The sequence below is a fragment of the Pygoscelis adeliae genome, unplaced genomic scaffold (assembly GCF_000699105.1).
Source record: "Pygoscelis adeliae isolate BGI_AS28 unplaced genomic scaffold, ASM69910v1 Scaffold4, whole genome shotgun sequence".
In the NCBI taxonomy this organism is placed as follows: domain Eukaryota; kingdom Metazoa; phylum Chordata; class Aves; order Sphenisciformes; family Spheniscidae; genus Pygoscelis; species Pygoscelis adeliae.
The window spans coordinates 10681194-10706845 of NW_008824986.1; the positions used below are offsets into that span (position 1 = coordinate 10681194).

The 25652-nt window shown below is 40.2% G+C and overlaps 1 protein-coding gene across 1 annotated transcript in view; it reads left to right on the forward strand.

Annotated features, from left to right (window-relative positions):
* The first annotated feature begins 74 nt into the window (after positions 1-74).
* CPXM2 (carboxypeptidase X (M14 family), member 2) overlaps positions 75-25652 on the forward strand; it is a 77252-nt gene continuing 51674 nt past the window's right edge. The window contains exon 1 of the mRNA XM_009325872.1: positions 75-402. Coding sequence (XP_009324147.1) covers positions 75-402 — 328 coding nt within the window. The remainder of the gene's footprint in view (positions 403-25652) is intronic.

Sequence of the window (25652 nt, forward strand, 5' to 3'; positions counted from 1 at the left end):
AGGCTTTCTGTTTTCCCTGTTTCCAAATAAAGTTCTGGGACTTCCAGAGGAGATTTCTGCAAAAGCAAACGATAATGATTGTCCTTAGAAAGAAAGGCTCATGTTCTTCCCAACTCTGCCTCGCTCTCTGCGCCTTTGGGCTGGCATTGCTGGGGGATGTGTCCCGGGCTGTACCCATGGACGATCAGGATTATTACCTGCAGGAGATTAGCAACAGGGATCATTATTATTCCTTTCCATATCCCGGTGAAGAGTTTTTTCCTTTCACGGAGCAACCTGGAGAGGAAGGACCTATCCGTGCTGCAGAGACAGAGGAGCACCCAGGGTTCAAACCGAGCAGGAAAGAGTTAAAACCGAAGAAAAGCAACAAAAAAGGAAAATCCATTCTTGAAACTCCACCAGGTAACTTTCCCCCTCCTCCTCCAGAGCTTGGAGACTGCTGAATCTCATGCTGACTGTGACTTTTAGCATTAATGAATATCCAGTTAATGGCAGTCTTGGTAATAATAATAAATGTGCTCGTGGTGATGATGATGACAACACATTAATTTTTAATATCCCACAGAACAGATCTACAGAACTTTATAGGCTTTTTAACCCTTTCCTCATCAAGTAAAGAGATTTCAGACTGGTAATGTATTAATTATGCTGCACTCTGGCTAGTATATGGACTTTTCCTTCTTAATTACGCTTGACAACTGGCTTGCTGTTAAAGCTGCTGTTGTTCTATAAGAAAAAGAAGAGAGACAGATTTCTTAGTAAAAGCTGATTGTATATGATGACACCTTACTTTATCCCTTGTTATTTTAATCAAAGAGAGGTTCCTGAATCAATTTTACTTATAAACTTGTGAATTTCTTTGAGATTTCATTTTAAAGCCCTCCAGAGGAAGATACGTAAACAAAGTTCTTCCTGTAAAAGACTAAGGCATAACAAGCTCAATCTAATTATTGACCTGTAAAATAAAGAAATTAAACAGCACAAAAATACCTTATAATAAAAAAGGCCACCCTTAATTCCATTTTCTATTTTCTGCATTTGATTGGATGAAAATATGCAATTATTAAAGTTTGCAGAAACTTGGATCAGCTTTTACCATCCAGTTGTTCCCATTAAGAGCTAATTGCACCACCCTGAAAGAAGAGTAATTTCTTTCTGTGTTTCCCAAATGCATGGTAGGTACTTTACTGGTTTGGGACCCTTAGGAGTGAGTTTGGCCCATGTGATGAACTTCAGAGTTGGAAAATTTGGGGGCAAATCCCACTCCCCTACAGCTGAATTCCCCTTTACTTCAGAAGGAAACTATTAATGTTGACAGCTGGAGCATGTGGCACAAAGTTTGCAATTTAGAGCCATTAATACATGCAATACAGCAAAACAGAGGACCAAGGGTTGTAGAGTGACATTAACTTTTCCCAGTTACATCTAGCAGATAGTAAACAAAGTATTTTCAACTTAACGCTAACACTAACAGAAATTAATTAGCCTTTGATTAGCAAAGATCTGAGCTTTTATAATAATGAATAGTGATAAGAAAATACCATTTCTAAAATCTGGAAAACCGTTTGTGGGACAGGCTGTCTGGATTGCCGGTGTAACTCAAGGCTGAAATCACAGATGACAGCAAATATACCTTGTCCAGGGGAGCAGGGACACAAGACATCTGTGACCTTGGCCCCATCAAGAGCCAGCAGCTAGGCAGCAGCTTCCCAAGCAGATGGTACTGCCTGGCTTATTAGATTTACTATCTAACCATGGGCAACACACGGATTTTAAAGCTACCTAATTAGGTACCAGGCTTTTTCTTCTTCAGTGTGGTGGAGACAATACAGATTTCCAGCCTGTAGTGGGATGTTCTGTAGTTGAGCTCTGCTTTCACCTTCCCTGTTGGCTTTTTCTCAATTTCCCCAGCACTATGGCTTCACACATACTCCACAAAACATGGAGCACCATGACAGTGATGAGGATAGCATCAAATCTGTGGGGGCAATGTTCATTCATCTTTACAGGCAGGCGTCTTCCTTGTTCCCCACCCGTTGCACTGAGCACCTTACAGGCGCAGAGAAGGCAGCAGCCATACCAATAACTATCTCCATCGTGGAGCACTCATCCCTTCCAAACCTGTTTGGTTTATGCACTGTAGACACAGCAGTACAAAATTCAAACTATATTACACTGCTGATCTACCAGGGAGCATACTGAGGTCTTACAGGCAATATGAATTTGGTCATTTCCTAAGAATGTTTGATTTTACAAATGGAATCACATTCATTTTTCTATACAGGAAATTATGGAATTAGGGAAAAAAAGACCTCAAAACTTCCCCAGAAAACACTCCATTTTGTGCCAACCAATTGACTTGTGCAAGATTCATCTTCTAATTTACTGCTTTTTACTTTCCACCCTACCTGAATCTCTGAGTCCAGGGAATCATTTTATTTCTGCATTCAGTCAGGTGATGTCCTTCCTCAGCCTCCTCCTCGACACGGCCAAGCACAAGGTCAAAGGGAGCACAGGAGGGGCCCGCAATGCGCCACCAAAAGCAGCTGGAAATAGCTCAGTCCCCCCTTCCACAGCAGGCTTGTGCTCTTGTGACACAGTTGAGCTTCCAAACTTTCACCAGCCATGTGCAATAAGAGGTTTTAAAGCCTATGAGCTTTTAAAAAAATAGCCAGAGGTACAACAACTGATCCCCGCCACCAAACTTTCAGTCCTTGCTCCAGTGTATGGAGACTTGACACCAACTCAATGAACTGGCTGTTAGACTTACTTTAATATGGGAAAATGCAGTGTATTTCCTCGGGAGCAGCTGAACTATTTGAACCAAAATAGCCATAATAAGCCCTAAGGCAAACACCCAGCAAAAAGAATGGTTACCATTTGTTAAAGATGTAAGTGAAAACAGGAGGTTTTTAGCAGGAAGTGTCAGGCAATTTTAACTGCGGACAGTGTTAAAAGTTCTGGCTATAATATTTGAAATGTCTCCTTTCCCCTGCCCCAAAAGCAGGCAAGGGCCAGGTCCTGCTGGTGCAGTGACTCCAATGCTTAGTGCCATGTCACCATGTCACTGGGGATTGGTTTAAAATGAAGATCTGAAAAACTGACCCCTCACTGAGGTGCCTAAATAATAATACATACCTATAATTTCTCACATTTGACCTGTTAGGAGGACAGCTAGAAATAATAATAGCAGTTGCCGAACAGATATCCATGAATAGTAACTGTATATCTGGCTGTGTAAATATGTGCGTTGTGTATATATGTATATGTGTTTATACATCTATGCGGAACTGGAATTAATTTATTGGACATGCAGTAAATACAAAAATTTGCTTTTTGTGAGGCTTGCTGGCAGCCGGGCATGCAGGATTAATGAATTGTAACAAACAATAGTCTGGCTGGGAGCTGGGATGAAGAAAGCGGAGGAACGGGAACATGTGATCTGCCCTTCGGCTGAGCAGCTGGTACTGATCAGCCCTAGCTTTGAATCAAAGTTGAAATCAAACATAGCAGTCTGAAGGACACGGCACATAACAGATGACATGGACTCGATTTATTTAAGCTAATTACTGAAGGTGGTGAGAATACAGATATTTTCAATCTGTGAAATATTAATTTAGAAAGAAATCCTATTGATGCCAGTGGGATTGCAAAGTTGGTTTTTTTTTAAAGTATTATTAGAATCAATATTTGCAAATACTTGATTCAGATAACAGTTAAAAATATCAGTCTGCCTCCTTGCCCTTTAAATGACTTATAAATGAAGTGGTACTAGGTCATCCTTGGAAGGTAAACAGTTGGATTGACAGATTTCTGTATATACGTATTTCCATTTTCTAACTCCATCCTTGTTTGTTTAGGCCTCTATCCAAAGCCCATTCAAATCAGTGGAAAGAGTCTTGTTAACGTCAATGTTTTTCTTTTATGAGGCCTTTAATAGAGTTTAATATATGACGTCCCAGCTACCATCTGTGTGGCAGACCCCTACAAATGCTTTGGGGGTCTGTCTGCATACACTGAGAGGTTTATGGGACTGAGGTCCCCACGAACATGGCTCAGTGTTGCACATTGTTCTGGTTCATGACTGAACAGTTCCCACTGTCAATCCTAATGTGCCCAAATCTGCCATAATTAAATCTGTAATTATTTTTTATTTGATTTACAAAACTTAAATCAGTAATTATTTTGATTTGATTTACAAAACTTGTACTTGTTATAGTAGTTCTTGTTCTGGCCATACCTCAATTCTGACTGCCTTTAGAAAATAAAGGATTGATGTTTATTTATATGGCAGTGTTCAGAAAGGGTTTTAGTGCACATTTATTTTGTATTTCACAGGTCTTCCAGTGCTTGATCTCTGTGTAATCCAGCGTATGTGTCTGTGTAGTAGTCATGATTTCCTTTGTCTTACCTGTTGCTTTCCCCAGGCTTGATGAAACTCTTCAGATGCATCACTGTTTACTTGCCCCATATTTGTTTATTTTTGTGTAATGTTGCCACCTGTTTAACAATGTAATTCTTAAGGTTTTTTGTTTGTGGGTTTTTTTAATTTATGTAGGGCACAGGAATCTCTTGGATGGGTCAGGATCTCATAGGACCAGGCATCTGAGGAGGAGTCATTGAAGGAAGGCAAAAAGAGGATAAAATGGCCAGTGCAAGCAACCATGAAAATTATCTTGTGGAAAGAATTTGAATATGTAAGAATAGATTGATAATACATTAATTGAGGTGTTTATCAAGATATGAGATAATGAAGGCTTGGAGAGAGATCAGTAAGTGAATAAGGAGGAAAAGCTGAATCATAGAGACATTACTCAGGAAAAACTGGAAAGATTTTGTTGCAAAATGGTGATGAAGACCTGAAGAGAGTGCGAAGTTAAAAACATGACAAGTTATGGTGTTACTGGCATTTGAGTGGTGAATTTTTTCACTAGGAAGAAGATAGGAGAGAGTGATATATAAGGCATTGCACTGATGGCTGAAAGCACTTAAGAAGAGGTTACCAAGATAGACCAGGTTTCCAGCTAGAACAGAAGGAAACATAGAAGGAAAAGGTAGCCTGTGAATCAGCATGGCTTGCCAAAATTGTGGTTTTGGATGGGATTAGCTAGAGCAAAGATGGAAAGGTGGGAGATTGAAAACAGACAGGCAAGCTGAAGGCGTACCTAGAGAGTTAGGAGAAAGTCTAGGAGCAAAGGGAGTCATCAAAGTCAAAGTTTTCCAAAGACATTTGAAGTCCAGCGTGTCGAACTTTGTTGGCATGTTGAAGATGGGGTAATGCCTCAGAGCTCTGACTAGGAAGAAATCATTAGAAACATTGGCAAGGTGTCTTTGAGTGGAGCACAAGGGCTGAAAGCCAGACTGGGCGGGCGACTGGCGTGGGTCTGGCAGGGAGCAGAGCCAGCAATGTCTTTTGGCAGCGTGTCAGGGAGCTTAGAGGGAAGGTGTGAAAGGAAATGGGGCAGGAGCTGGAAATACAAAAGAGATTCAGGAGTAACAGGAAACAGGCTTTTGGGTTACGGAACTGAATCGGAGGGTAAAATGAAAGTTGGGAATGACTGCGTGCATGGGCTGGTATTTAAGTGAAGGCTGTTCAGTGATAAATGACTCATATAGGAACTAAGAAGAAATAAGCACAGAATTACCCATATGCTGGGTAATTACCAGCGCTGCTGTTTTCTAGCCCATTAGTATCATCTCTCTCAAACCTTGTAGCTGGCTTCCATTCCTGAGAAGCCCAGAGAAAGTGGAGCACTCCTGTGACCTAGAATGTAGATTGTAATTTTAAAGCTTTTGCTTAAACTTCTTATACTACAACTTTTAAGAATGAACTCATTGGCCCTAGGTGCATATCCTATGAATTTTAATATCACCTGTATCATGTCGTAGTTGCCAGATGTGACAAGCAAAGATGAAAACATGTGGCTTTTAATGAGCTTTTTTTCACCCACCAGCTTCTATTTTCTCCTCAGGACTTCTACAAATATGTAGAATAAGGAAATGTAACGTAGCCATTCCATTTAAGAGCCCATCCTTTAAAGAATGTCACAACAAAAGAGGACAGGATGACTGAGAATGAATAATGAGCAATGCCCTCAAAATTGGCCAAACTTTTTTGATTAGCATCTTTCCTTACCCATGACTTCAATGAATAAAGTAACAGGAGGAAAAAAATCAGAATAAACAGATTTGATTATGCTAGAGAAAACCGTTTTGTATGATAATTCTCGTAGCAGCCTTCTCTGAATTCAAACTGATTTTTAAGGTGGGAAAAATACCTCTTTAAAAAAAAGGACGGTTTTACTGAATAGATTTTAATAGTATGAACCTGAGTCTAGACTTGTTCCTGAAATGCCAGCATATTACAAGTCACTCATTATTTGAATTGATTCTTGGTTTTTAATGTTATTCTCTGTTCAGTGAGCTGGTTAGACAGGTCAATCCGATGGTTCACAATCAAATTTCACTTTTTTTTTTTTGGTTTTGGAATGAAGACTTCTGTCAGCTATGTGAACTTAGAATCTGTCAAAAAGATGAAGTAGTGGAAGGTATGGGGCAGAAGAAGAAATTTCTTGAATTTTCAACATCTGAGCCTTTTCTTGCTGGGAGTTTTGAGCCTTGCCCAATTCATTTTCTATGTAAAAAGCAGACTTCCAAAAGATTTGTTGTCTGGGTACAGAGTTGAGATTTGATTGTCATATTCACACATAGTGGTTTCTTGTGCTTGTATTATTATTATGCAAAGGATGCACCAGATCTGGTCTTCTTGTCAGGCCTCTGGTGAGGTTATGTCTTGTGGTACTGAATGTTTTATAAAGCAAGGTTTTTTTGAAATGAACATATAAATATGTGCTTTTAACACTAGTTTTTGGGCACTCAAGGAAAACGGGAACAAGCAAAGCTCTGATGTAGCTGAAATTATTTGCCTTTTAAAATCCAGTGATTACACATGCAAAACACTCCATAGCCTCTGTTTTCTCTCGGTGATAGGAATAATCACTCATGTTAGAAACAGACAATCACCTTTAATCTTTCTGTCCCTGGGAGCTATCTTAATGGACAGTTTGGTCCTGTTTAATTCAATAGGCCATGAATCAAAGACAGCATTCAAGTTTCCTTCATTTTTGCATGGGATTTCATTCAGGGATGGTCATGGCCATCCTATCTGTGCAGTTACATCTCCAATGTAGAAGTTACTTCTCAGTAACCTGCCTGAACACACTATCCATGCCCTGACAAGAATAAAATGTATGGACAATGGAATAAGGGTGTTTAAAGGACACTGTGGCCAGCCCCAAGACAGGTGTCTAACATGACTGCTGTCTGATTATTTTCCTGATGGGGACTTCTTCTCCTGAGCCACAGATGATGCTGATCACTGAGCACCACAGCTACCTCTTTCAGGGGCTTGCCTAGCTCCTCTGGAAGCCTTTCTCTGGCTATTTCTGTTGACTTCAAGAGGTGTTTGGTGGGGTTTTTGCATATCTGATCAAGTAATGAAAAACACCTAACTGTTAGTAAAATACACTGCAATATTAATACATTACTTCTGATGCAAGCACATTTCTAATTTCCTTGTAGCACAGCAAAAGGAGCAGTCATGATTCCATTCCCCTGTGATTTTATCATCCCACTGTGGGGAAGAACAGGGTACTCTGGGTGTCTGCTCAGTGCTGGAAGGGCTGGAGCACCATGAGAGAGGAGCAAGGCATTTTATTATTCGTGCAGTCACCAGGCAGTGCTAAATCAACTTGACAGATATAAAGGAAAACTGTTTCTCTTTTCTACCCATAGCTAAAAATGGCAACAAAAAAAAAGGTGAGAAAAACAAGAGGGGGAATGAAGAGATGCCAGATGGTGACTCTGAGAGTCAGAGTGCCTATGAACACATCCGAGGAAGTATGTGGGGATCATTTAAAGCATCTTTAGAGTACTTGGTTTTAGCTGTTAATCTCTCTAGCCCTGTTTGAATTAAATTACAAAGGATATTCTAGAGAGTCTGCTGATAGATGTCTAAGTCCTCTTTTGGACATAAAATAGTTCCCTTCTGGTGGGGAACATGCTGGCATTGGCAAGCATGGATTTGTACCGTATTATTATAGGTTAAATGGAGACAAGGAAAGATAAGGGTTTTATTCCATATTTCCACAGTGATCTGCCTCAGTTTTCTAAACAAAAAGAGGATTTGAAGTGACTTTTTGATTCTGGAGGGGTGTTTAATGGAGCCATCTTATAAATGGGAATCAGGCCCCAGACACTGTAAAATATATTTTGCAAGAATGTCTGGTAAAAAAATTATATGAGATACTGCTAACATGTCAGAACTGGAGAAACACATTTTACTCTTGGATTAGACAGAGTGAAAGATTTCCTATTCTGACACAGGAGTGAGCCCCAGACTTGCAGTGCATGGTCTGTGTGGGGCTGTGATGCAGTGTGTTCGCTGGGATTTGATATTGCAGAAAATCACACAAAAGCTGGCAAGCTTCAGCAGACCATAGTGACTTCCAGTAACTATTGCTTATGGGTGAAGCTGAATATCTGATTTAGTAGTGAAAGCACCCAGATACAGGATTAATCTTCTGTTTACTTGTGGTTATTTACAGTATGGGAATCCTGTAAATGTACAGATCTGTAAATAGTAAATAATATAGTTCTGCTCCTGCTTTCACACAAGCATTAGCAAGATGCTGCATTTGCAAATGTGTTGGTGCATCCAACAGGCCAAACAAGGAATGTAATAAAAGTTTTTGTATACATAAGTTAAACATAGTTCACGTACTGGCAGCTTACATGGCTTTTTACTTCTTTCTGCTACACAGTGTATCTGCTCTGCAGTTTCTAGCTACCAACATAGAGAATATTACTTTCAAAGTGAATAGTGAACCTGATTAATTCAGCTCTCTTTTTTTTTTGTTAATCACTTACAGATCTATTTTGTGCTTTATCTTTTTTTTTTTTTTTTTGATGAATTGCCTGACAGACTTCTTGTATGACTATACGTCAGCCTTGGGCTGCTTGTGAATTATGTGAGGTATGTACCTGGCAATAGCATTATTCTGCTATAATCAACATGATTCCCAAGGACCAAGTCCAATTAACAACACAGCTTAAATCTTCATGAAGTCGATATTAAAGGGTTATGTGCATTTTTATATTTATAAACTTCTAAAAATACAGGAGTTTTGAAAGAAGTGTGCTCAAGATGACAGATTAAAATCTAAGAGGGAAGAGCCTGTCCTTAGGAATATGGCCACAGGTAGTGATTGTTTTGGTAGTGGTGATTGAAACTGTAGTTGATTTTTCTCTATTTCATCCATTGTGAGTTAATAAAAATATCAAAATAATTTTCAGGGCAGGAATTCTCATCCCCTAGCCCTTAGGTTGGAGAATCATGCTCATCTTTCTTTGTTCTCCAAACCCCCTTCTGAGCTTTATGAAAAGAGGTGTATCTCCTGCAGCATGGGCTGAGAGCACCTGTGTGCCTCAGTAGCTTGATGTTCAGCAACTTTCCCTGTGAGATGTGCGTTCACATCAGCAATGAGAGTGCTTTAGCCATCTGGGCAATCATTTGAAGTCAGATAAAGGGAAACATCCCGTTCCATGTCTTGTCTGGTGTCCGTTTCACCCAGAGCCTGGTGTGTTGGACATGTTCACAGTGTACTGATCTGTTCGGGAGATGTGGATAGACAAATGCTCTGTTTTGAATCCTAGTACATGGCAGACAGATCTTCACCATCCAGAAAGAGACACTACTGGATACTCTAGGTACAGTGTTCAGCTGTTCTATAATGGGACTCAGTTGGTTTAAACACCAGAGTCCTGTATTGAGTTTGTTCTTATTTCTTTTGGACCTCAATAGCTCATCCTCAATAGCCTCAAATGGCTAACAGAGCTTCCTAAGTCTGATTTGCTTACCTAGATTATGGGGCTTGGGTGTTTCCTGTAGATGATTTCTTCCTCACACTCCCACGTATCACAAATTTAGTAGTTTCCTTGTCATTTCCCTTCTTTTTGGCTCTACCAGATTGATCCTCCTGGCTGGAACCTTAAAGGGGAACCCGAGGGGGAACCCCAAATGTCCCTGCTTGACTTCCAGAGTTCTCTTTGGCCTATGGAGGTGCTCAGGAAGTCCGCGGTCTCCGTTGTCCCCAGATTTCCCTTTTACCTGTTTCCTCATATGAACTTTAGAAAGCAAAACAGTTGCCCATTTCAATGGGAGTTATGTTTGACAAGAGAGTACAGAGTGAGGCCAAGTATCTCCTTCCTCTAACACATCCAAGATTTACTGTAAACCGCCCAAGTGCATTAATTATTGCGGTATGCTGGGAGACAGTGTTGTTTACAATAGGAGCAACTGAAACCCCTCTTTCTCATTCTTTCCCAGAAATTAGAGTATTTTTATGTTCTCCTCTTCAGAGATACAGTGTTTTATGGTGACAGGTTTATGACTCCTCTCTACTGTCAGGGTCCTCCTAAAACATCTGTCAAATGAAGGGAAAAGTTTGAAGTATCATAGAAGAGCTGATCTCAAATCTGGATGTAAGCACTCCTTACCACCACCATTGTGACCACCCCTTATGTCAGATTTGGCTCTAACACACCTTTTTTCCCCAAGATAATTTTCAATAGTGTAATGAGTTTGCCCCAGATACATGACAGAGGATGTCTGAACACAGGACCAGATTTCAACTGTCCCGATGATTTGTTTTTGGCTTGGAGCAGAAATTTTGATTTCAGCCAAACAGCCTTTCATATGTGATTGTCTAAAACTAGAACTTAAAACTTCAGCCTTTGACAACATGTTTTTTCTCTTTTTCCCCTTAATTGCTTATGTACTGAGAAGTTACAGAAAACATTTCAGAAACAGTTAGAATGATATTTGCCATCACAAGCTGGATGACAAGTACCCTACCTCAAAGGATACACCCAGTTTTATCCCACAGAGTATTTAAACCTCACTCTCTTTACATGCTTTAAATTCCAAGCAAAAATTCCATTGAGAACTCTGCCAAAATTATGTCTGGGTTATGTATGGCCTATATACATGGCTGGAGGGAAGTCTGGAATTTCCCATAGTAAATCTGGACTCAGACCTGCTCCGGGGTGCAGGTGACCCAACAGCATGGGGACATGCCCCAGTCTTCAGTGGATGCCACTGGAGCAGGAGGCTTCCCCTAAGGTGAGACAACAGCTCTTACGCTGCTGATGAATAGAGGGCTGAGGAGAGGAGAGGAGGAGTAGTTAGGGCCAGTCGTAGCCAGGGGTCCAGCACATACCCCAGCTAAGACAAAGAGAAAAATTGCTTACGGCTCTTTTGGCAGATAATTTTTCCTCAGGCTTCTCTGGATGCTTTTGAATCCCAGCAGAGGACTGCAGCCCAAAACTCTTGCAGGCTCCTCAGGTGAGTGTCTGACATCTGGTCCAGTTCCTTTGAAACAGGTATTTCATTAGATATATGTAAGTGACAAAAAGGGGCCCCAAAAAATCTTGTTTCCATCTTGTAGTGGAACAGATGATTGGGGGATCATAAATAGAGGCAGAAAGCTATGAGTCTTCTTCCAAAGACCTTTGAAAATGTTGACAAAGTGAGCCCAGGTACTGCAGAGGCTCAGAGATGGGTGGGATGCACGAGGCTCAGAGAAGAAAATGGATAAATTCCTCAGTTGCCAAACTTGCAGCCCAGGTGGAATGAGGGTTGAGGTATGTGGTCACTGAAATCATGAGGTATAGCATCTGTTCTCTGCCTGAATGACTGAATTCTTTATTTTAAAAAAGAAGAAAATATGAGGGGTAATATACTCTTGATCCAATTTTTTTGCAAAATTACTGCTTGTTGCTTAGGATTTGAAAACACTTCTACAAAAATAAAGGATGATGTCTGTCTGCAAGCAATAGTTCAAGTCCACCATGAACAAAGAGCAAAGCTCTCAACCAGTAGCTGAAGGCATTCAGTGTTATTTTAAACTATTAAATGAAAAGGGGCAGGGGGAAAGTCTTGTAGGTCTATGTCGTGGTTTAACCTCAGTCAGCAACTGAGCACCACACAGCTGCTCGCTCACTTGCCCCCCGCCCCCCACGTGGGATGGAGGAGAGAATTGGAAGAGTAGAAGTGAGAAAAACTTGTGGGTTGAGATAAAAACAGTTTAATAATTCAAATAAAATAATAACAACAACAACAACAATAATAATAATATACAAAGCAAGTGATGCATAATGCAATGACTCACCACCCACCGACCGATGCCCAGCCAGTCCGTGAGCAGCGGCCCCCCCAGCCAGCTTTCCCCCAGTTTATATACTGAGCATGACGTCACATGGTATGGAATGTCCCTTTGGCCAGTTGGGGTCAGCTGTCCTGGCTGTGCCCCCTCCCAGCTTCTTGTGCACCTCCAGCCTTCTCAGTCGGTAGAGCATGGGAAGCTGAGAAGTCCTTGACTAGTGTAAGCACCACTTAGCAACAACCAAATCATCAGTGTGTTATCAACTTTGTTCTCATCCTAAATCCAAAACACAGCACTGTACCGGCTACTAGGAAGGAAATTAACTCTATCCCAGCCGAAACCAGGACAGTCTACTTTCTAAATAATCCAAACCATGATGAAGGCTAGTAACGTGGAATACAAAATATTGCACACTCATCTGAATTGTTTGATATTGCTAATAGGCAAACAGTAAATATGTACTTGGGGTTTTTGATGCTTGAGTGCTAGTCAAATGGCAATCATACTGACTGATTGAGCGAGAGCCCCTACACTCTTACAAGAGGAATAGAATGGGAAACTTTTCAAAATATGATCAAAAACGCTAGTATGGAGTTATGCAGATAAAATGCCACAGAGCTCTTTGAAAAAGGAGAGAGGAAATAGCACAGAACTATTCCTCCGCAAAACCATTCCATATTTCTGTTCATTAATCCTGAATCAGACTTTTTTCCTCCCAATTAGCAAGCTGAAAAATGGGAGGGGGGTTATTCTCAGGGAGGCTTACCTTGAAGCTTTCTCTATTCCACCTCTTTTCAAGTGCAGAATACCTATGCTTACTAAATACTTCCAGCTCCTGTGGGTGGGAAGGAGGGTGGGCTCTCCAAGCAGCAGTTGTGTTAATGATAAGTCCCAAATCATAGCCTGCGCTTTTCATATTAGCACATTCATGTTTTGCAATGGAGACAAGGGCTCTGTTGGTGCCAACATGGGCCATTGCTAGCATGACACTATCCTCCAGAGAAAGGATGTCAAACCTCACTGGGCAAGTAGTATAAATTAGGGTGTATTTGAATGCTCTCCTGAGCAGTCCTTATGGGGTCCACAGGCTGGTAAGTGCATTGCCTTCAGTTTGGATCTTTGGGCTTTCAGACTTGAGCGAGCAGACATGCATGCATGCAATTTTAAACTCACTAATAACTCACATTTTGTATCATTTGAAGCTTCTGACAAACAGCTTTGAATCACTGAAACCTCCTATGTGCTAAATGTTTAGCCTTTGCTAGACCAGGGCTGAATTGTTAAACAAAGCAGAAAAGATGTTTAGACAGAATAAATTTTGGGAATCTTTTGTGGGCTGCACAAAGCTGCAAGATCATAGGAAGCCGGAATAAGGAAGAAGGACCTCTGAACACTCAGTCATTTGAGTTGGAGAGACGCCCACCCTTTGAGATATTTTTCTGAACCTTGCTTGAACTGTTTCAGCTCCTTCGTTCTGTAACATGGAGCTGGAGCTTCATAAGAGCTTCCCCGCTGAACTCCCAGTTCTTCCCTCCGATCAGATTAGAAAATCGAGAGCCATGTCTTTCTCACGGTATTTTTAGCATTTCTCTTTCTGTGGGCAGGAAGCTCAGAGGCTTGTGAAAATGCTGAGTGCTCAAAATTTAAAAGATATTAACTGAGCTTTTGAAACCACAGAGTCCTGGTGCTTGCTTGGTCTTGGGGCATTTTTTTAAATTACTTTTTTTAGTTCCCTAAACTGGCTTTTCCATGACTAGCCTGAGGGTAGGTAGAGAGGGGGAAGTAAAATGGACGGACTATGGTATGTGCCATTGCCTTTTTGACAATGAACATCTGAAAGCTAAAAAGTCATCTGGAGGCTGAAATCCTTTGGGAAGTTAAGCAAAAGCTCATGGGAAGGACAGCTGGTGGAATGTGGGAAAGGGAGAGCCTGACTGCAGAGTACGTGTGTGTTTTCTGAGCTCCTTAAAAATCATGTCTTTTTCAGAAATTACTTTAGGGAATAATTAATTGCCTGTGCAAGCTGGGCTCTATGCTTAGGTTTCTTCATCGGCAGTGCATTTTCCAGTGGGATTCCCGTGCTTCCCTGGGGTTTGTGTCACCACAGTGAGCCCAAACATCAGTCATAGACCTGTTCCCAGGTGAAGCATCCCTCCTGCACCCCTCCTTGCACCCCAGCAATTCCAATCCTCTGCTCTTTAGGCTTTTAAAAACTTTCCCTTTTCCTTTTTTTTTTTTTTTTTTTTTTTCCTTTTTTTTTTTTCCTTTTTTCTTTTTTTTTTTTAATTGAGAGTAGTCACATTTCAATCCAGGCCTGGATTTGATTTTCTCAAATCTTAGAGATGTAATTGTTTCTTGAAGTTTTACTTTTTGCTTTGAACTCTTAAGTACTCTGCTTTCAGGGTGCTTCTCAAGGGTGCAACAGCTTGGACATAGGGTGCTTTAAAGGAAATAAAGCTCTGTTATATAAGATTCTAAATCTTTTGCTGAGAGTAGTCACATTTCAATCCAGGCCTGGATTTGATTTTCTCAAATCTTAGAGATGTAATTGTTTCTTGAAGTTTTACTTTTTGCTTTGAACTCTTAAGTACTCTGCTTTCAGGGTGCTTCTCAAGGGTGCAACAGCTTGGACATAGGGTGCTTTAAAGGAAATAAAGCTCTGTTATATAAGATTCTAAATCTTTTGCTTTTCGGGACTTCTGGCTATATCCAAAGAACCTCTGGTTATTTTCTATGTGCACTTCGCCAATTTTTCATCCCTTGACTAAAACTGTTTGTGACTTTAATTTTATTAGCAACTTCTGACTTTTTAGTACTGTCTTAGAGCTGCACTTGAATCAACCATGCAATTAAAAAAAAAGTCCATCAAAAAGAATAATTAAGTGAAAAGCAAACAAGCCAACTAAACTTATTTTTTCTTTTACTGTGCTCTAGAAAATACAAACTGATTCCTTTTTCAGGGTTGGGAAGGAGCACAAAGTTTGAGTTCAGGTTAATTGTAACCACACAACTTTCTTCTGAAATCATTGTCTGAACAATAGCTCCAGGCACTACAGTGATTTCTATGCTTTATGAGAAGTGTTTGTTTTTATTCATTCCTCTTATTATTTCATATGAAATAATAACAACAGATGTGATTTTAGAAAAAAAAGTATTATAAATGTCTAAACTCACTGCTAGAGCAGACACACCAGGTCTCCATAAAACTGAGACTTACACTTTATAAAAGGTCCTAAAACCAAGTTGGATTGATTTTAGGTATTTCCTGTCACAGGCTCTCTATATAGGTCAAGTATTTAGCCCAGATGTGCAACCTGGAGGAGGGCTAGGCAGCCACTGAGACCAGCCTGTGCAGGGCGACGACTCACAAATAAACTCTGAAGCTTGAGCAGTCGTTCCCACCCCTCAGTGATGCTTCCCTGTAGTGGGCAGCACAGTTCCTGCTGCGAGGGGAGGAGGGATATTAATTGCAAGGGGTATAAGCACAGCTGAGTGCTGGGGTATGATGGTTGGCTTGGCAATCTCTGCTGAAGTGGTCAGCCTGCCGTTGAGGGTTTTCTTGCTTGTGCATGGAGGTGTGTTTGCAACTATGTGTTTGTCTACATGCAGAGGAGGCAAATTTTAATGTCACTTCTGATTAGCAATGTATTTTTTGGAAAGATTTAAAATTGGTAAAGATTAGTTTTTCACAAACCAGCAGGGGAGGAATGACTCTTGGAAGGATGATCCTGTACTATTCACCTAGGTCTCACTGCAGATACAGACTACTTCCATTCTACATTCTGTTGGTAAATGTGTATTTTTAGTTTTAATCATGAAAAAATGAAAGATGACATTTCAACTCACACCTAAGATGACTAATGACTGTCTGTTGCCTAAAGGCATAGCTCATGCTACTTCATCATGCTGGTTCTGAAGTTTGCTGGCTCCCATCAAGAGCTAAGTCAGAAAGCTAAACAGCCTACTATGAAACCCAAAACTGAATAGCAAAGTGATTCTCTCTTCATCCCTGATTTACTTGTGTTAGGCTTTGGACTGCTTCATCAAAGGAAGCTAATGCATCTGTTTCAATATGGTATATACCAGGTTTTCCACCTTATAGAAAAGTAAAAGAAATACAGTTTGGTCTATGCTAGAGCTTAACTTGATTAAAAGTTGAATAACGTTAAGTAGTTCTGACCGGGAAGCAGCTGATTTCAGTCTTTCTCAAGTGTAAATTTAGCACATAGGAATGGAGGTAACTATAGTAGTGGTGATAAAATTTAATGGCTCGTCAGTACTAATGAGACCTCCTTTACAATCTCTCAAGTTTTTCCTGCTGTATGTGTGTGGGCTTCCTGTGTGTGCAAGGGAGAGTAAGAAGGTGAAAACTGGGTGATATCAGTGGTTCCACCTATTTCAGTGAAATTAGGTGTTTTTAGAGAACTGCTGAAGTTGTTCATGTGTATTTCACCACTAGGTCTACTATAGCCCCAGGTGTGCAATTCTGATCCTCGTGATGGAGCATATACAGCCCCTTTCCTATGTCCTCCCACTTGGATACTTCCCTTGTGCCGCCTGGGATCCCTGTTTTGCTCCAAAAGAGTGGCTTTGCTGCAAAATCCTTAAAGCTGGCAGAATTCTTGGTAGATGTATATTTCCAGGGCCCAAAGTTACAGACATTTTCCAGGTTATTTATGTTTAAGGAGTTTCCTGACTATGCTGTCACTCTGTACAACTGCAGAGTGAATGTGCTATACCTTACTATAGATATATTTACTTCTGTATGAAGTTGCTACTACAGCTTTCATAGAGGGGGAGGAAAAGCATTGCACCATAAGCCAATTTTATACTCATACAACTGTTTTTATGCAGTTATACTATTTTTGGTAAAATACACTCAAATGGAATAATTGTTAAAGTGGTTAAGCTTTAGCACTTTTAAGGTGTCTCATTTATTGAGCCAGGATTGTATCTTAAGGCAGTAGATATTTTCTGTCTTGATTTTATACTTGCTAATGGCATTCCAAGTTTCAATGTTTATTTTTAATGGCTACAATCAATGTTCTTATTGTAGAAGCTTTGGTCTTGCAGTATACCTCAGTGATTTGATATTTTAAGCTATTTCTGGCATGAAGACATTGGACAGATATGTGTTTTTAATGGTAATTTTAGACCTATACCCAGCCATTGTGCGAGCGGTCTGTCTCAGTTTTTTTCTCCATTGTTTGGCTAAGTCTATTTGTTTAGCTCTGGAAAAAAAAGGATGGTTCTCATTTTTTGATGGCTGTACTCAGTTTTGTGGCTTTAGCTGGAATTACAGAAAGTCTTCATCCTGTGCTTCAGAAAAACATCAGAGGAGACATTTTAAAATTAATAGCACAGAAGTCAGCCTTAGTCAAAGCTTATAATAAAAAGTTAAGAATTGATATGATATTTTTCAGGCTGCATTTTTTTTTGCCATTAAAGGGAATAATATGTCTTTTTCAGAGCAACTAAATATACATATTCCTTTGTAGAGAAAGTGGAAGATTTGTCAGGTTTGGGTACAAATGAGAGGGTACCTGGTATCACAGGCACCTGGAAACCTTACCTGGGGCTATGCCTACATTGATACTTAGTGCCTCCATATGATGATGGTCCACACAGAATACAGCTTGTCTTTGCATTGTTTCTTTTGTTAATGGCCAGGATGCCATGACCAGGTTTGCAATAAATTCCCACCCTTGTCCTTTCCCAGGTCAGGTCAGCAAGGTGGTGTTCCTACGGGCAGTGAGGTAGAAACTCTGGGGTGCCTGCCTGCACCTTCCTTTCCTCTGCCTTTCTCTCCTCCTAAAGAGATGTGGGGAAAGAGAGATGAAGCGAGTTTAAGACATGCAAGAGCTATGGACAGTGTTTCCATACCTACCCACCTCTCCACCTGGAGGAGGCTGCTGCCTGCAGGCACGTATGGGTATGGTTGCTTCCTACCCCTGAGCAGAAGGACCACAGGCAGCAAGAAACAGAGCCAGGAGGAAAAATGGGAAATGCTTCTTGTGCCCAAACATGTTGACTTTGTGCCTGTGGGATTGGGCTCCTGCATTGTCCAGGTCATAAATCACATCATCTCCTAGGCAGGCTGTACAATGGCAGCAGTAGGCAGCTCAGGGAATGTATATGGTATCTGGAGTTTAGATGAGCCTCTTGAGCCTGAAAGCTTGGCCAGAAAACTCCCAAAGAACAGGTTTTCTGGAAATGCCTGCTTCCAGCTGTGCCAGGAATAATAGAAGCTCTTCCTGCTAAATGTGCTGTTTTGTTGCATCTAGAACCAGCCACAACCTGGGTTTGTGAGGGAGCAAAAATGTGAAAAGTAATGAAAGAAAAAAAGAATAGTGTATTTTCTGAATCTCAGAAGTGTTTGGTTTCATGTCAGACCTGACCTAAAGGATCAAGATAATTCTTAATTTATTCTTTATTTCCCTTTAATTGCTGAATTTTCCCTCAACCTTGGAAGGAGGAGAAAAGACACTTTTACCCTTGCATAGAGTCTGTACTCCGCAACTTTTCAAGTAACTGTTGTGCCCAATCCTGCCAGCTGGTACACAGTGTTTAGGTGGCGTAAAGAAAGCGTGGAAGTGCTTGGTGTCTTTGCACCACAGGAGAGCTCTGTGTGTCACTGGTATCAGATATGGTGAGGACACAACTTTGGTGACCTTGAAACTGTCTCAGGGCTTTCACTCTTGTCTGCTGCCTCTGACTCCAGTGGACACCTTCCCTATCCAGGACTGGTCTTCTGCCATCAGGCAGGACCGGTTTGCAACCTCTCTGTAACTACCTCCTTTCCTAAAGAGCTGGTTCAGTTTTTGAAGCATGGATAGTGCGGGACACGTGAAAGATGGTTGCAGCAAATCTGGTGAGACTTCTAGCAGGGAAAGGAGTGTGTTTACCTAGAAGACAAAGCAGTGCCTAGCGAGCAAGCTAGGATTAAAAAGCCCCTCCCTCCCTCACAGGCTAAGGGGCTGTCAAAACACAGCTCCTTGGCCCAGAGGCAGCTCCTGGAGAAGACGGTTGCAAAGAGGCATATCTGATCATCAAAAGCAGCTCTGAGATATCAGATGGGTAACATCTGTGGTAGCCTTACTCAGGCGTCACCCTCACCTAGAGCCCATGAAAATGTTCCTCCTGATTTAAGGAGGCTTTGGGTCAGACCTCTAACAGAGCTGGGTTTTGTGGCTTCTAACCAAAAGTGTTTGTGGCTTTTTTTTTTTTTTTTTAATCTTCAAAAGCAGCTCTGAGATATCAGATGGGTAACATCTGTGGTAGCCTTACTCAGGCGTCACCCTCACCTAGAGCCCATGAAAATGTTCCTCCTGATTTAAGAAGGCTTTGGGTCAGACAGAGCTGGGTTTTGTGGCTTCTAACCAAAAGTGTTTGTGGCTTTTTTTTTTTTTTTTTAATCTTCAACAGCAACTGTAGGGATAAAAGTATGTTGCAGTGCTGTGATAAATATTGCCTTTTCCTTCCGAGAGAAGTCCCTGATGTCTTAAACACCTGTGCAGTATTTGTTGCTTGTCCTAGAAAAATATACAGCTTTGATGCAACATTAGAGAGCAATTAATGTTATCTTAGGATAGAAAATTTTGGCATCTGTTTAACCTTTTACTTGATCTTTGATCTGGGACTGTAATTCAGTATTTTAACTTCTATATAGGGGATTTATTGTAAGTGGACATTGCTTGCTTTGTTCTTTTAGTGCCCAGGGAATGGGTTTATAACAAAAGGCAAATAAAAGCAAACTGTGTGTGCTTGAAGAACCTTCATCTGCCTGTACTGCTTCAATTAATCTGGAGTGCATGGGGGCTGGTGGCCTGAATTCTGGCCAGAAAAGAAACTAGTATGTATTGCTAGCAACACTTTGGATGTGAACAAAGTCAGAAAGCGGCTTAGACTGAAATGCATGGACCCATTTCCAGGGAAAAGCTGGGCCGTACCAAGTATAGAATGTGACTCATGAACATCTGTGGAAATTTCACACTTCCACGATCACATTGTCAAAACAGCAAAATTTAGCTAGGCCACGTTCCCCCCACAAATGTCCTAAGACTGTAAATATAACAAATTATTTACAAAATCGAGAAACTTGTTCTGTTTAATTCAGCCCCCACAAAGGCTGTGCCTCACAGAGAAGCAATCAAAAGATATTTTCAGCAAGTAGCAGGTCAGCAGAAATGTGCTTTTACTGTTATTTCACCTTTCAGGTGCATTGCAGTATTAAAATACTTTGCATACCTGTGACCTAAGTATTACCTGAGACACAAGAATTAGACAGCCAGAGTTTCCATTAAAAGTTTCTGCTATTGGAAGGTGAATTATCAACCACACTTTTCATAGGAGAAGCTCTAAAGTTAGCTGTTAGGGTAAAATTATTATATTGACCTCATTAAGAATTTTTGTCCAAGACCATAAAGATCTAAGAATAGTATGAATAGTATAATATGTGTTAAAGTTTTCATCCCCAAAAATACATACTTAATTGTGTGCTTAACTTACCTATATCAGAAACTTCATAGATTTGCATCTTCTTCATTAACTATGTGTTTAAGTGTTTTGCTTAAACAAGGCCTAAATTCTGCATCAACCCTGGGATAGCCCAGAAAAAGAAACAGGGAATCAAAACCTAAAACTAAATCTGTCTTATTACATGGGATTGTGCCATGAGATACCCGACCATATTGTGTTGGCAAGATATGTGTTGAGTCCCCAGACAGCAAGGTGTCCAGAGAAGGGACGAGTCTATAGCCACGTCTGATAGGCAAGTGGGTTTACAGAAAAAAGAAACTGGTATTAATTACAGTGATAGGTTGTTACCAGAAATAGAAATAGCATCCTAGAGCATATCATACTGGCACCATACCTGCTTCCCTTCCCAGAGATGACAGATCATCTCCATTGCTGTAGGTGCCTGGTGGCCACTGTCATCCCCCTACTTGGGCATACTCTGGCCACACTAAGGCCAAGATGTGCAACATGGTTTTGACCCTCTAAACTGACCAGCATAATTTTTAAAGATACTTCAGTGTCCGTTGTTGCTGCTGAATGCAGTGATAACTTGGGATGTACTGCATTACTGAAAATCATACTGGCAGTGTATGTTTTGATGGAAAATGCTCAACTTAAAGAAATAGTTACACTGGGAGGGTGATGAGGTCTTCATATTTATCATAGTGATGTTCTTCTGTTGACTTTGATGGTGCAAGCTCAAGCCCCAAATGCAAAGCTACAGATCCCAACAGCAACAACAAAAAATCCTGGCACTAAACCCATTCTTTGCATAGATAAAATTCTGCGTTAACTCACCATCAGCACTGCCTTGACCTCCTCCTGTCTTCTCTGAACTGCTGTATCTCTGTAGTGTAACATCCTTTCTCCCCAGACAAATATTTTGAAGCGCAAGGGGTTTCTTAAGTATTTAAAAATGACAAAGCTCCTGGAGCTAAAACACATTTAGAATCATAAAAAATAAATAGAGTACATTCTGCCTCCAAATGTCAAGCAGACTGTCAGACTGCACAAGGCTGATATTTCCCCATTTCTAGATCTGAGTATCACTGTGCACGAGGAGTTAGACAAGCACAGACTTGCGGGAGTTGAAAAGGATTATAGGTGTGGCTTTTAAAAATATATGTGAAAAGGAAACATGATGTTTCTTTTTTCTTTCCCTTCAAAAAGCTGAACATATTCCTAAATTGATGGAAAATATTCTTTAAATAAAACAATAATTTGTCTGCTGTGCCTCCAAAAGAACAGTACAGCATGATTTCCTAAATGCATCCTTATTAAATACAAAAGCTATAAAGACAATCTTTATTTAGACCAGAAGAAAATAAAATAAATGAATAATGTAGGCAATAAAGATGAACAGAAGCGTTTTCCTTGCCCTGCTCATACATATATCCTCTACTTACAGAATTAATGTATTTCTAAGAATGCCTGCTAATACAGTTTTATCATAAAGAAAGCTAATGTTGCAGCAGAGCAGCTATAATTATACTGCAGGTGTAAGGACAACCAAGCTGACTCTGCAGAAGGTGTTTTTTTTGACCAGAGTTTCAGTGGAAGATGCTGCATCAGTAGGGCACAGCCATCATGAGGCTGAAACTGCTTTCAAACCTGGGCTAATATCCTTGCACGGAGCCATGCTGAGACTACGAATTGAGTTGATGTTGGCTTGAGAAGGGAGCTCGGTAGCTGCTTCGGGTAGTGCTCTCAGTATAGGCAAGCCCTAAATTGTAACTGGTAAGTTCCGATTTCAAGAGATGAGGTTGTGACTGAAGTAATTCTCAAGTGGTTCCCCCCCCGACTTCAAGGGTCAGGCGATTGCTAACAGTGTCAAAGTATCAGAAATGCCTAGCTGGGATACAATCATCTGTCTGGCTAGCAGAAGCATAATTGAAAATAGTGGACACTGATATATAGCCATTTAACATAGCTAATAGGAAAGCTATTTCAAAATGGAAACCTCACAAGAACACTGTTCAAAATACAAATGTTATTAAGTCTGAATCCAAGCCCCGTTTCTTTTTAGGTCTTGGAATTCATTAATTTGATCCAGACATCTTATTAATAGCTTGTTTCTAAAGTGAATACCTATTCATGGTTGCAAATCACACACAAAATCATGGCTGGATATGGACCAGGAAGAGAGAAATGTCCATAACTAAAAAAAATGCTTGCTTTTTGGTCGCTCTAAAACATAAATACTTTAGCTGCATTTTGTTAGCAAGTTGTTATGTACATAGTATGTGGATTTAAATGTCTTTCAAAGCCATAGTTGAATTTCCTGTATTTTACAATTTTTACTTTTTCAACCAGTTAAAGAAATGACCAACTAACTAGGTCATTTCCAGTTGAATCTATAAGGTATGAACTACTCTGATGATTCATGCTACCCAATTTCTGTAGCTTCTGCAAGTGTTTTTCAAACTAGCATGGAGAACACAAAATCATTAAGACAGTCATATTGTTTGTGTGGCAATTTTCATTGTTATATGGAAGATTTCTTAAAGTTAAATAAAATACATTATAGCAATACTTTAAAAAGTACAATCTTTATGAATGACATAAATCAGTTTCTTTTCCTGTATGTTTGTCAAAAATAGGTTGTCCTGGTTATCTCTAGTAGCTTTAAGAAGCAGAGGGGACACACACCAACAAAATAATTTATCTAAAATTAAATTCACAGTATGACTCAGGATTTATGGTTTTTTCAGTAGTGAAATGGCAACTTTAATTGGATTGTGTTGTATTATAATGAGTAACCTGGAGTTAATCAGATGAGGCCATACTGAAAAATTTTCCCTCACCATCTCTGTACATTACAGATTGATGTTTTGGTCTAATATGCTCCTCTTTTCATACCTTTATTGGTGCTGGAATTCATATGCATGTGGAAAAAATTAATATTCCTAAAGTGTTAAGAGTCAAATATTATGGCTATAAATAGAAAACATAATTTCATTTAAAAGCAAAATCAAAGGTCTTCTCTTGTGGAAAACAGCACAAATTCCATACATCAAAGCTACTGCAAACAATAGGCTTGATGACTCCAAGAATATCATCCCCGTGCAGAGCTGCACAGATGGAAACATGTAAGGGTCAATGGTCTTTTATGGAGAATCCTGCTGTTCTGTTCCCACTTTGGGATGGTCACTGGAGAAAGAGGGGCCAACTGTGAAAGGAATGCTTTTCATTAATTTTCAGTCAAGTATTGGAGCAAAATACTTGATTTTTCTTACCAAGTTAAAAGAAAAAAACTCTTTATGTGATTTGGTAAGTTAATGAAGTCACAGCTTAAAGTCTAGTTCACTTCCAGAGAAAGCAAGTTAGGTGTTCTCCTACTAATTTATATAAATAACAGTAAAAAATAAATTCCTGGATACTATTGAATTGATGGTAAAGATCCTAATGATTTCACTTGACATATCATAAGGATTGAGCGCATTGAGAAAGGACAGCGTATTGTTAACAACCTATTGCACAGTTTTCATCCAAGGTATCTATACTGCATATCGTAGATAGCTCCTGCCTGCTCTTAGAGCCTAATCTTGCTTTCATTGAAAACTCCTGTTAAATTGAGCATTTCATAATATTGGCCTGTTAATCTGATGCGTTCACAGACAATACAAATAATTCATCCTTGAAAAATAAAGAGCAGTCAGGCGTGTTTAACTGAGATCTATATGAACATTTTTGAGTCTATTATTAGGCTTCAGTTTCTCTAGAAACAGAGATAATACACACAAATACATGCAGGCAATTTTTTCAGGCTGTAAATACCCACCTTGCAGTCTAAGAAACCCTCCCTGAAATCCACAGGCAACCCAAGAATATTGCAGTTTTATAGTAAATCAGTAACATTTCAGCCTGAATAAAACCAAATCCACTTCTCATACATACACTGGCAGGTGTATGTCACTCCAGGTAACTTCAGCCAGGTCTGCCAGGCAGCTGCCAGGCTCAAAAACAGTGCATTTCCTACAGGTTTCATGAAAATAGGTCTCTGTACAGAAGACAGCAATGGTGAGGAAGGGGACTGCAGATTGCGTGGCTGTGTGTCCTGCAGAGCAGCAATGTGCTGACTGCCCCCAGGTAGCTCCGTAAGCCTTTGCTCCTGTTCGGTAGCTGAGAACGGGCTGTGAAGAGACCTGGAAGAGACTAAGCTTCAGTGGATCCGTTGCTGATGGAGCTGGCTGTTCACTTTGTGGGAAATTTTCTACTTTTTTATTAACTCCTAGCAGTACCTGTAGATTGCCCCTTAGCCTTGTTAGGTGCAGTAAAAACATTGAATTAAATGATATGGACATGAGGAAAAATTTCTTTACTGAAAAAGTGTTTAAACATTGGAACAGGCTGCCCAGGGAAGTGGTTGAGTCCCCATCCCTGGAAGTATTTAAAAGACGGGTAGATGTGGCACTTGGGGACATGGTTTAGTGGACATGGTGGTGTTGGGTTGATGGCTGGACTCAATGATCTTAGAGGTCTTTTCCAACCTTAATGATTTTATGATTCTATGATTCTATGATATTTTATGAACTGAGTATGTAAAAACAGCTTGCTTTTATTTCCAGCTCAGACCACAGGTACTTCTGGGTGGCTTTTGAGTGCCTGGGAATGGTGAGACTGTTCATAGAGCAAAATACAGCAAAGTACACAAGAGTTTGCAGGATTATACCACGAGATTGATTTCCAAACCTGTCTTGAGGACTGAACTTGTTAAAGAAAGGCAGGCAGTTCCCAGCTACATTATTTACTGCCACTAGAGATCTGTCAGAGCCTGAGACTTCTTCCAGTCAGAGTACGATGAAAGATGAAACACCCTATAAGGAAATGCAATTAAAACAATCAGCCAATGAAACAAAAATCCTCTGAGCTATTCCTTCCTCTGGCTTTCCTTATACATCCTGTCTCTTC